Consider the following 10,766-nt stretch of genomic DNA (forward strand, 5'->3'; position numbering starts at 1 on the left):
ATATTTCCTTTAAGGGGAGAGCTTAAAGGAAGGGCACACGTCGATTGAAGCTAGGCAGTAGCGTCCTGAGGAGCAGGTGCACTGGTGATCCTTCTGCCCGGCCGATCCTTTAAGGCCAGTCGTTCGCTCTGCCCTATCCCATAGGCAAGAATAGCCAAATTAAAATATTCGATTTTTTAAATTGAAAAGAACAACAACAAAAAAACACTTTGAATCCGGGATTGGTTTACAGTTTTTATTTTGCATAAAGTGCCACTGTTTTGTCATGGGCAAAAGGCCTCCCACCGCCCGCCCTCCTCCGTGCCAAAGAGATCATCCATTAAGGAGACTGGCCCACCAATTCCCGTCAGATAGAGGTTTCACATTGAGGGAGGTCCAAGACAGGATAACCGACAACTCAAGAGAACCTGAAAAAGTCCTACTCATAATTCAAGTTCCAATAAATTAAATGCTTTAAATAATAAAGCCTTTTTCCTTCTGCTCATTCCAGAAAAGCTCAGGAGCTCAAGAAACGGAATGGACATTGCATCGGCCAGTGTCCAAAGGTCTTTGTGTCCCACACCAGAGCTTGCATCGAGTATCCCAGTTAATACTGCACAGTCCAATAAGAGGGAGACAAAAGATTGGTCTGCAACATAACTCTGCTCTTTGGGTGATGCAACCATCTGCGGAACTACATCAGTCATTTTCCTTCATCCAATCATTTCTTGCTTTGTTCCACCAAAAATGAAAATAAAATGTCTCCTATGGTAAAGAAAGACAGGGGCAACCCCTCCTTTGAAGCCACGTTGTCCCTCTTTTTAGCGGCTGTGCACATCAGAAAATATGCCACAAAACTCCTGGATGGACAATACTGTTCCATAGACGTCTCCAAAGAAGCTTCAACGAAGAGGCACAACTAAACATATTCTGTTCTTTCGAAACGTTGGACACAGAACAATCATGCTTCTGGCCAAACACCCTCTTCTGAACAGTGCAGTACAATTTCCAATGCTTTTTCTGTTATTCTTTAAATACAAAATGTACATATAAAACATCCCCACTACGTTTGGGACCGAAGCTCAGAACAGACAGCACGTTTTGACAACATGCAGATTCCCAAACACACACATACAAAAAAAAAGCAACGTAGTCATTAACTTATATACAGTCAGGTGCGCCCATCGCCCCTGGTGGGCACGCACCTCTGTCCACTCCTTATAGCAGCAATGTGGTGGTCCTCAAGCAAGTGGACAGTGTGTGCTAAATATGACGTATTCCTGCGATAGAGTCCTTCTGCACCATGTCTCCAACTGTTGCCCACCTCACAAAAATCGGTGCCCGAGAAAGCATACATTTTAAATTATTTTTTTTTAAGGGTGGGAACCATCTCTGCACCTTTCGTTCAGCACAGGAATAATACACAAATCTAAACAAACGCCTGGAATGTGAATCCCACTACTATGAAAGAATGCCATCATTAGATTACTTCCTCCCTTGCCCTCTCCCTACATTTTTCTAGATCACCATCGCTCGTTCTCACCTCCAGCATGTTTACTGAACACGCAACGCAAATCATAAAATTAGGCTTAGTGATTGGGCTGTTGGATGTGTAGCTAGGAAACCTACAGTCTCCTCCTGGCAACGTGGGCAAAATTCTTCCTGACATCGAGGTATATTATGTTAAGTCACTTGCTGACGATAAACATTTGAAAATAATGTTAAAGGATATTTATACCGTGCACTATCACCACCGGAGTGGTCCCCTAGCAGATCTGAAAAAAGGGGGGTAGGTTGGGGTACGTTAGGACAAAGTTTGGAGAAAGCGCAAGAGAGCTGTGATGTGCAGTTGGCAGCTTCAGTTCGGTTAACACAGCTCGCTGAGCTTTTTAGTGTGAAATCCGTCGTGTGTTGTTGTATAAGACCATGTGTGGTTTGTTTGTTGTTGCAGTGTAGCGAAGTGCGTGCGGTTTACATTAGGGCACTACGCTGTAAAACGACTAGCCCGTGTCATGTCTTAACATTAATAGGAATACTTCCTTCTGATTTCAAAGAGCACTCACTGTTTGGACACCATTTTTTCCATCCTTCCTTTAAAGGTTCCCATGGAATTAGCACACTACAGCAATGCGAGGCTGCATTAGTAATGGCCTTCAGCCGTCCCACTACCAAGGTTTCTGCACCGAGAGAGTGCAGTTGCGATCATTGGCAGACATTATGGTTTATCAGTTTACAGAGCTGCAATCTACGGTTTACACACCGGAAGCACCCTCCAGCCAATCACTTCCTTATGTAAATTACATTTAAGCCGACAAATCATGCATTTGCCCCATCGTATAGTTGATTTCCAAATGGGTCAAAGCTGAAATCTTAACGTGGATCCCGTCACAGCAGAAATCTTAAAGGCTCACAGCCAAAAATAAATAAATAAGATAACCCCATCGCACAGAGTATCTCCATCTTGTACGAACGATGGCAGAGCGTCCTAAGCTCAGATTTTCCCTTGGCACATTTCAGCCAACATTACATCGATCACACGACGCTTAAGCACCCTACACATTTGCTTCATCGCACACAAGCACAGCAGAACTCTACCATGATAAAAACAGGCAAAATGCACCCTTATAACGCTGACCAAATATTCACAAAAAAGGTCATCTCCGACGCGATATTGGCACCAGCCTCTGAAAAGAGGAAATATTCTAAAAGGTGGCAAAATGTTCCCAATAAGCAGTTGTGCAAAGGACACTTTCACCTCAGTTGCACTAGTTACAGCCAGATCTGGGCAATGTCACAAGTGAGAACTCAGGCCCTGCAACTATCAATGTACTAAAAACCAGTAGAGAACATCCCAAGGCATCGGTTGTAGCCCACCCCCGTCCAACTAAGTTATAATGAATTCTGCATGGCTGTTCAAGGTGTACCTGCGTTGCCAGGTGCGTTAATGAAGAACAAAATGGACTTCAACCACACATCATAGGGCCACTGCATGTAGCAAAGCAGAAGTCCCGGCAACCATCAACCTATGGCAAATACAAGGGGGCATTAAGCAAGATAGCGGTCCATAGAACGTATGCATGGCATGGCGTCAGAAAAGACACCTTCTAATCAATGCAAGAAGATCACTTGCTGTAGTGATCAACTTGGAACCAACTCAAGTTGACCTCTCGAGGTGGACATCACCCAACTCATCAAGTAGAACGTTGTTTGTAGAATCCAAGAAAGCAACCAAATTGAGAGGACATCTTAGGCAAGGCAGCAGTCGAGTCCCTGTGTAACATTTAATAAACCTTACATGACATCTAAAGCACAAATGCAGTTTCAAGTTTGGTACTGTCACGTGATTGGTGCTGAAGAGATCAGGTTGCATCCATACTTGTCTTATGACCAGCTGCGGACATCCCCGCATCTCGGGACATGCATCAGCTACACATTGCGGGATGCGCTTCAGTTAAACCACCCATTAACTTATAACCATCAAGGTCACAAGACTTCCTGCCGCTACTACTGGTATAGGAACACAGAAGACCAACAAGCAGCAATTTGCAGCGAAGGCAGAACTCTAGCTTCCCCATCTTCCATTACAATCTCATTAGGAACCCATCCATGTACAATAATGAATAAGTCTACAAACCAGGTCCTGGGACTATACCACTTCCCGTTTACAGAAAATCTGACAGCAACCACAAAACCAGTCATTATAACAGTGCATTTATATCATAACGGATGGTGGCACCAGTCATACACGTTGGATAACCTCCGGAGCCATGTGCATAACGGGATCCGCCTACTGCACTGCAGCAGGTATCTGCAACCTTTGGATCTCCAGATGTGCTCACCCTACAACAACCCAAGCCAGCATGGTCAATTAGTGGGGCATCATGGCAGTACCTAAGCCACCCTGCTCCAGAGCAACAGTCCTAAATTCTGTACTTGCCAAAGAGTTCAGAGGGATCAGCAGGCTGTTTGCCTTTGAACTGCTGAGAGTTTACCAGACTCTGCACCAGCCCTCCCAGTCGGTTAGGTGCCCTTCATGAGTGGAGTATCCTCTACAACAATAGTCAAGTGAGACCCACCGCCAGCAATCTCAGCGCAGAAAACTCTAAACCCTAAAAAACAAAACAAGCAAGGTTTGAGTATTTGCCAAAAGTGGGAAACTCAGGAGACCGACCTTACACTGACTGGAGACAGAAGGGACTCCCCATAAAGGTTGGAGCCCAAACTTCTTCCATGGAACATCAATTTGCCATTACTGCAACTGTTACAGGTTCAAGAAGGTGGAAATCGGGTAACACACCCACCAAGAGGTGGCATTTCCTTATCTCGGGATTTTGTGGATGACGGCCTTGCAAGGAAGGAGCAGAGAAAAGGTGTCCATGGAGCATAAATGCAGCAACAACAGTTCTGAAAGGGCGGCGAGTACGTGAAGAATACAGAATGGGTATAAAGTCGAATTAATACTATAGAAACTGCAACAAAACCGAAGCAACGTGTGCATTCTATTTTTATCAAGTTTCGAATTGTGCAACACGTTTGGGGGTGGGACGGGGGAACTTTTTTGGAATTGTTTTGTATCTGGGTCATCATCTTTAAATGTTCTGTTACCACGAGCTTCGTGGATTGAGTGAAAACCATAAAATATACATAGGGCCTTGATACGAGTGTAAGGGTACTGGCATGGCTAATATTGCCAAACTGAGTTCTGCCGGTGGCAATGTTACATCCCACCAAAGTATGGGTTTTAGTTCCTCCCCATTCTTAAGTGCCATAGGACACCCCCGTTGGGGTGTATGCTGCCTCAGACATTTGCTGCTTTTTGAGGGAAAGCTATACCACCACTAGCAAGCAGGCGATTCTCATGGCCAATGTTTTTCTAAACCCATCATTAGATGGAGCGGCAAAGCAGCAAGTATAGATCACCAAAAGAACACATTTTACCATAATAAAGATGTGTTTTTCTATAATGCGCTTAATACCCAAGATCCGTTTCTAAGCGCGGGATCGAGATTCGAACCTGTGTTGCACAGCAGGTGTTTTGCTTCCAAGACAAACGCGTTGCTCCTGAGCGATCGGCCCTCACAATTGCCGTCTAACCCGCGATGATGCCCATAGACCCATTTCCAGAACACACACCTGAACCTAAGGGGCCTCCCAATTAGCAGATGTGGCTAGCGCCCCATTCAACGTCGTGCACTCGGTTCCCCTGCAAACGATGAATGGATATCTTTAACCCAACTGCGATTTGCACACGCACGTGATCAACAGCCTTACAGCTGCTTTGCCCACCACGGGTTTGGGGCCCGGGGTAGGTCATATGTTCGATTGAATTCAGCAAGGCCTACCGGCACTTTACCAAACTGCAGCTCCCCCAAAACACTAATCCCTATGGCCATTCCCACCCACTTCCTGCCTCGCACTGCCCAAAACATACCCTCCAGAATATTGTTGAGCTAGCTTTCTCAAGCTGCAACATCAAACTGTGCGCTCAAAACGTATGCAAGTGTGATTTCAAAGTATTCTGGGAATGAATGGTCTAAAGGCGTTATAAAGGTGCTGCAGGTTTAAAAAGAAGGTCTTAGCCAGGGCGGCCTTCTGCCAGTTGATTTATCAGCAGTACGGGTGGCATTCACGGAAGTCCTGGTAAACGCAAAGCCAACAGCTTTGGCTGGTGTATAGGTATTCGATATGCAGGTACTCGCGCCATTTTGCTGCAAACGTTTATAACTAGTTGGAACCATTACAGCAGTGCTTGGAAAACGCCTTTCCCCATGCCTACACAAAAGCCAAAGCTGTTAACGTGGGGGGGGGTGATCGTTTTCTTTGGTCTTATTCCCGACTATCAGGGGGTACCCACATTGCCCCAGTCCCCCCCCCCCGCACCCCACGCTTCCCCTCCAGCATTGCCCATATAGACTTTTCCGAACAAACACCCCGTTTTTCCCTTCGACATAAATTAAGATGAACAAATGACATGGAAGGCGTTTTCTGACATGCCGTTAATTAACATGACGTTGGTATAATGGCCGCATACAAAATGAATCAGGCCGACGTACCCCATTCCATTGAAAGATGCTTATACAATCCGGGTTTTCTTTGTGTTCTGGTACTTGTAGTTAAAAGTAACCCCAGATACAGGGATACAAGTTCCAGAATACAAAAGGTATAAAACATAGTTTGGGTGAGAGTTGTACCACCTCCTCCCAATGGGCCCACCTGGCTGCACTCGGCCTTCAAAGGCCAATGGCAGGCGAGAAACCACGTGCAGCAAGAGAACAACCAGGAGGAACCTTGGGCCGATACGCATGACCTAGCGCCGGGACCTCGCATGCAAAGACGAGAGTTACTGAAAGGCAACGAGAAGGCAGAAAGGTTGTGCCATGTTACGCAGCACCCTGTGGGGCTAGACCCGGCTAGTATAAACAGTTCTTGTGCCGGCAGTGTTGCCTTTCAAGTTATACAGCAGCACTACAAGTCCTAGAAAGCGTCCCAGAATGCAAAGCGCACCGTGTGATCTGCTGACACGGGGCAGTCTGAGACCCTTGGAATGAAGACTGCATTTTAGGTTCTTGGAAACGAGCAATGACAGCAACCCCATTGTATCCCCAGCAAAGAGCGTGCCACACATTATGAGAAGTGTCCTTGGAATGCAACATAGCAACCCTTGTGCCAGCCATTTGCGCTCAGCGGTATTCGATGGGATACCTAAAAAGGCAGATTTTCGGACCGTGGTGTATGGTTCCCGAATACCACACAAGACGTTGCCAACAGAAGACCAAAATATACATTATAGGTTCGTGTGATTTTTTTTAATTTAATTGCAACATTGCTTTCGAGTGCATTTCAGGAGCTCTCGTTTGTTGTGCGTGGGGAGGGGGGGGGTAATATTCGGCCACAAACAGGATAGGCAACGAGAAGGTGAACTACAGTAGAAGGTGGGGTTTCAAATTCAGGCACTTGCTGGCCTAGACAGACAGTGTTTAGAATACATTATAAGTGCCTCTGGCTCCAAGTAGGACCAATTTCACCCCCAGTAGCACACAATTTTCCTGTCCTAGGATTGTGCCCTTTCCCACCCTCACAAACCTTGTGCAGTGCCTCCTTTCAAACCCCAGATGGAAAAAAAAAACAAAAAAAAACTCCAAGTATACATTTGATGAGGACTCGCCCCCCCCCGCCCCCCCACCGCCCAACAGCTCTCCTCTCCCAGAGCTCTGCTCCTGTGAGCAGACCAGCCAGTCGGAAAAATGGGACCATTGCCAGGTTGGGTAGCCAGTTCACTCAGCCAATCTTGCCCTTTGTGGCGGTGAAGCCTCAAGTCTTGCACGTTGACGTTCCATTGTCAGCGGCAGCCACCCATCTAAAAAAATGGGTGGGTAGGGAGTAGATGGTCCTTGGAAATGTAGAACAGGGAAATTGACCGGTCAACGGTCACAGGTTTGGCACATTTTACAGTCTCGTGTGAAAGTGCCCTTAAGCTCCTTCTCTCAAATGTGGCAACTGAAAATAGAATTTGCATGCTGTGCCCATCTCCCCAAGTGCCTAAACTATCGAATATGTTTCAGTAGGGGCGGGGGGTTATGTCTCATTTCAGCAACTTTTTTTGGACAGCGGTTCCATCTGAAAATTAGGCAAACTCTAGACTGGTCAAATGGTTTACAGAAATAACTCAGTTGAATGGGACTTGGTCCTTACAACTTCTGGACACTTTCAGTTTTTTCACTGAACAGAGACTGGACAGGCAGTAGCCTCAACCAACAACCCATCATTTATCATTTTTTGGTAGAAAGGAATGTCAGGGTAACCAATCTTCAGGTGCTCTGGTGGTGATACTTTATCACCGGCTCCATAGAGCAAGTCACCGATCCAGCACTTTAGAATAGTCTCCCCGGCCACCCTCGCCCTTCAAGTCAGCAAAGACTTGGGTGAAGTAATGCGGGTCAGCATTGATGCGCAGCATCTTCCCACTCATGGTATCGATAATGCGCAGGCAGCGGTCCCAAAAGGCATCCCGCGGGCCTGCCGCCTCCACCAGGAAGGGCTTGAGTGGGTAGGAGATCTCATTGCCCATGTAGGAATAGGACAGGTAAAGGCAAGTAAGGAGGGCGGCCTGAAGCTCCCGCTCACTGCCAGCCGATTCACCATCGATGACCTCTCTGCAGAGGAGGTACACGAAGACCACGTTGGCTGGTGTGACAAAAGCCTGGTCCTGCCAGCCCTGGAGAAGTAGAGAGCGATCCACGCCACGTAGCCACAGGATGGGATCTCCAGGTGAAAGTTGCTTGAGGCGGTAGCAGCGACGGCAGAGAAACTCTCCCAAACAGCGGAGCAGCTCGCTGGTGGAAGCCTGTACAATGACCCGTCGAGGAGAACCTGGAACCTTTTTAATGGACGAGGCCTGCTGCAGTTTGGGGCCTGGCTGAAGGGTGCCCGTTTCATAGCTGCCGGCCAGGTTGGCACAGGACAAGGACTTCTTGACATTCTCGCTGTTGAGCAGGGCCACATCTTTCTGGTTGTTGGCTGTGCCCTTCCGGGAGCTGCCACTCTTTTTCTTGGTGGAGGCCACCAACCGCTTCCAGGTCAAGGCCGGGATAAACATGGAGTGTCTCTTCAAGGGTTTGCTCTCCTTTGCCTTACTCTCCAACGAGTAGTGGGACAGGGACCCTGGGCCATCATCGTACAGGCTGGCCTTTCTGGAGCCGGGCGACAGGGACAGTACGGTGCCCATGGTGGCAGCAGCTTGCACGCAGGGATACCCCTTCCCCACACAGTCTCTGCAGAAGGTCTAACTTAGAAAGCTCTCACAACAGAATCCCACCTTTTCCCAAGGTCCCCTTACTTCAATGCATGTCGGGTTAGGGGTCGGGGGGTGCGAGTGCCCCCCACTTGCTTGGTGTCAAATAAAGTCAGAGTGTTCGTCAGGCCTGCTGGTTGGCCATGGACGGGCTCAGCTGTAGGACAGAGGATTAGCTGGCGAGAATAAGCACGAAAGCCAATTAACTGGACACCCAGGACGAAGAGTGACCGGGTGCTGCCCGCATGGGCGAGATATTCCGTGCCCTCTCGCCGTGGCTCCTTGCCAAGGTCCCTTTGCCCCCCCAGATGCAAAGGTTCCGCGGAACCTGAACCTCGGAATGCTTGCAATATTTCTTCAGCCAAAAGCCCAGGTTTCCTCACTGTTGTCCTCAATCACCTGTCGGGTTCAGCCAGCAGCAGGATGCAAGGGATACACGCAATATTTATTAACTATAGAATCAGTAGTACCGCTGGAAAATACCTTTCTGCAGACCCCAGGATTTAACCAACCCGCGAAACAGGTCGGTTTTGTTCATGGTGCTGGCCCACGCATTAGCCCAGAAACCGTTATTCTCCGTATAACGGGGATATTTCTCGGCGCTTCCACGTGAAATCTTGACGAGCTTCGGGCACGGAGGAGAATTGCGACAGGGCTAATTTTCAAAACAGCAACAGCGCTCCTCTTTTCGGAAACCAAGCCTCCTGGACCTCAGTGTTGCAGGGGCACACACATCTTCGCGGGAGGGAGGCAGGAAGGAAAAAAAAAAACAAACGTTGATTGCCGTGGACACCTGGGATCGCCTTTTCAGACGCCGCCGAGCTCATACACGCGAGCCCCCACGTTGCAGGGCGTCTGTGTGCCTTGGGCGTCCTCTGCTCGGCGCGCGGCGCGGGTTCCTCGCGGCGGCGCCCTCTCCTCAGCGCGCGGGTTCCTCGCGGCAGCGCCCTCTCCTCAGCGCGCAGCCCGGGGACGCGGGTTCCTCGCGGCGGCGCCCTCTCCTCAGCGCGCAGCCCGGGGACGCGGGTTCCTCGCGGCGGCTCAGTCCGCTCTCTGCTGCCAGTGTTTCTGACAGCTGCAGTCCAGGCTCGCTCTTTCTCTCCTTTCTATGTCAATGGCAGCCCAGGCTCCTCACTCTCCCGTCGTCGTGTTCCAGTGTGCCTTGCTCACCGCGCAGCCCAGGCTCCTGTTGCGGGTGGTGGTGGCTAATGACACCCCCCGCCTTAACCCTCATTGAGGGCGCGTGTTGCTTTTGTTTCCTTCTCTGTTCATTAAATCCCCTTCTCCCCACCTTCCCGTGCCAACTGATTTCAATACCGACAGTCAGAGGCGGCCACCCCGCCCCTCCCGCTGCTGGGGATGAGGAGCAAATTGCAGAAGGCTGTGGCTTGTTGGCTCTACCCACCTCTTTTTTTTTTTAAGATCACCTATTTACATCGACCCTTTTCGCTGTTCCTGGAGATAAACAACGCATGCTACTTGATTAGACGCGCCTGCAAATATATAACCCCCACACCGGGAGATGGGGTGGTCAGATGCAATGCAATTTACATGCCCGCCAAGTGCCAACACGCCCCATGTAATTGGGACGCTCGATGCTTATCCGGTCCCAGACCTGATTTTTTGTCTTTCATCTGGAGAGCTGTAGCTCCGAATTTCTAATTGGAAAAGCAACAAAACTACAAGCCCCAGAATTCCAGGAAGAAAATAGGACTGGATGGGCATCTTCTGAATAACAAAAGGCATGCTGGTGTTTATGATCTCATGATCCCCAAGACACAAGGCTTGCAGAAATGAAGGAGGACTATGCAAAAATTGATACCAGAGGACATTGGACGTGTCCTTTAGGCACTGATGTTTTATGTAATTGATTGTGGGGTGAAATCCTAAGTGTTGCTATGTCATGTCAGGGGTTCTGCCTTTATTTCGTCTTATGTTACGTGGAGCATTTTTAGCTAGCCTCTGCTATTCTAGGACTAAGAGTTTTCTCTCTCTC

The 10,766-nt window shown here is 48.6% G+C and overlaps 1 protein-coding gene across 1 annotated transcript; it reads right to left on the bottom strand.

Moving 5' to 3' along the window:
- Positions 1-221: 221 nt before the first annotated feature.
- LOC138567538 (cyclin-dependent kinase 5 activator 1-like) lies at positions 222-10,090 on the bottom strand. Its single transcript, XM_069645826.1, has one exon. The coding sequence runs from the start codon at positions 8,702-8,704 to the stop codon at positions 7,835-7,837; it is 870 nt and encodes a 289-aa protein (XP_069501927.1). The 5' UTR covers positions 8,705-10,090; the 3' UTR covers positions 222-7,834.
- Between the last annotated feature and the right edge of the window lie 676 nt (positions 10,091-10,766).

This window comes from Ambystoma mexicanum, chromosome 2p (genome assembly GCF_040938575.1).
Source record: "Ambystoma mexicanum isolate Mex_15411 chromosome 2p, UKY_AmexF1_1, whole genome shotgun sequence".
Lineage (NCBI taxonomy): Eukaryota > Metazoa > Chordata > Amphibia > Caudata > Ambystomatidae > Ambystoma > Ambystoma mexicanum.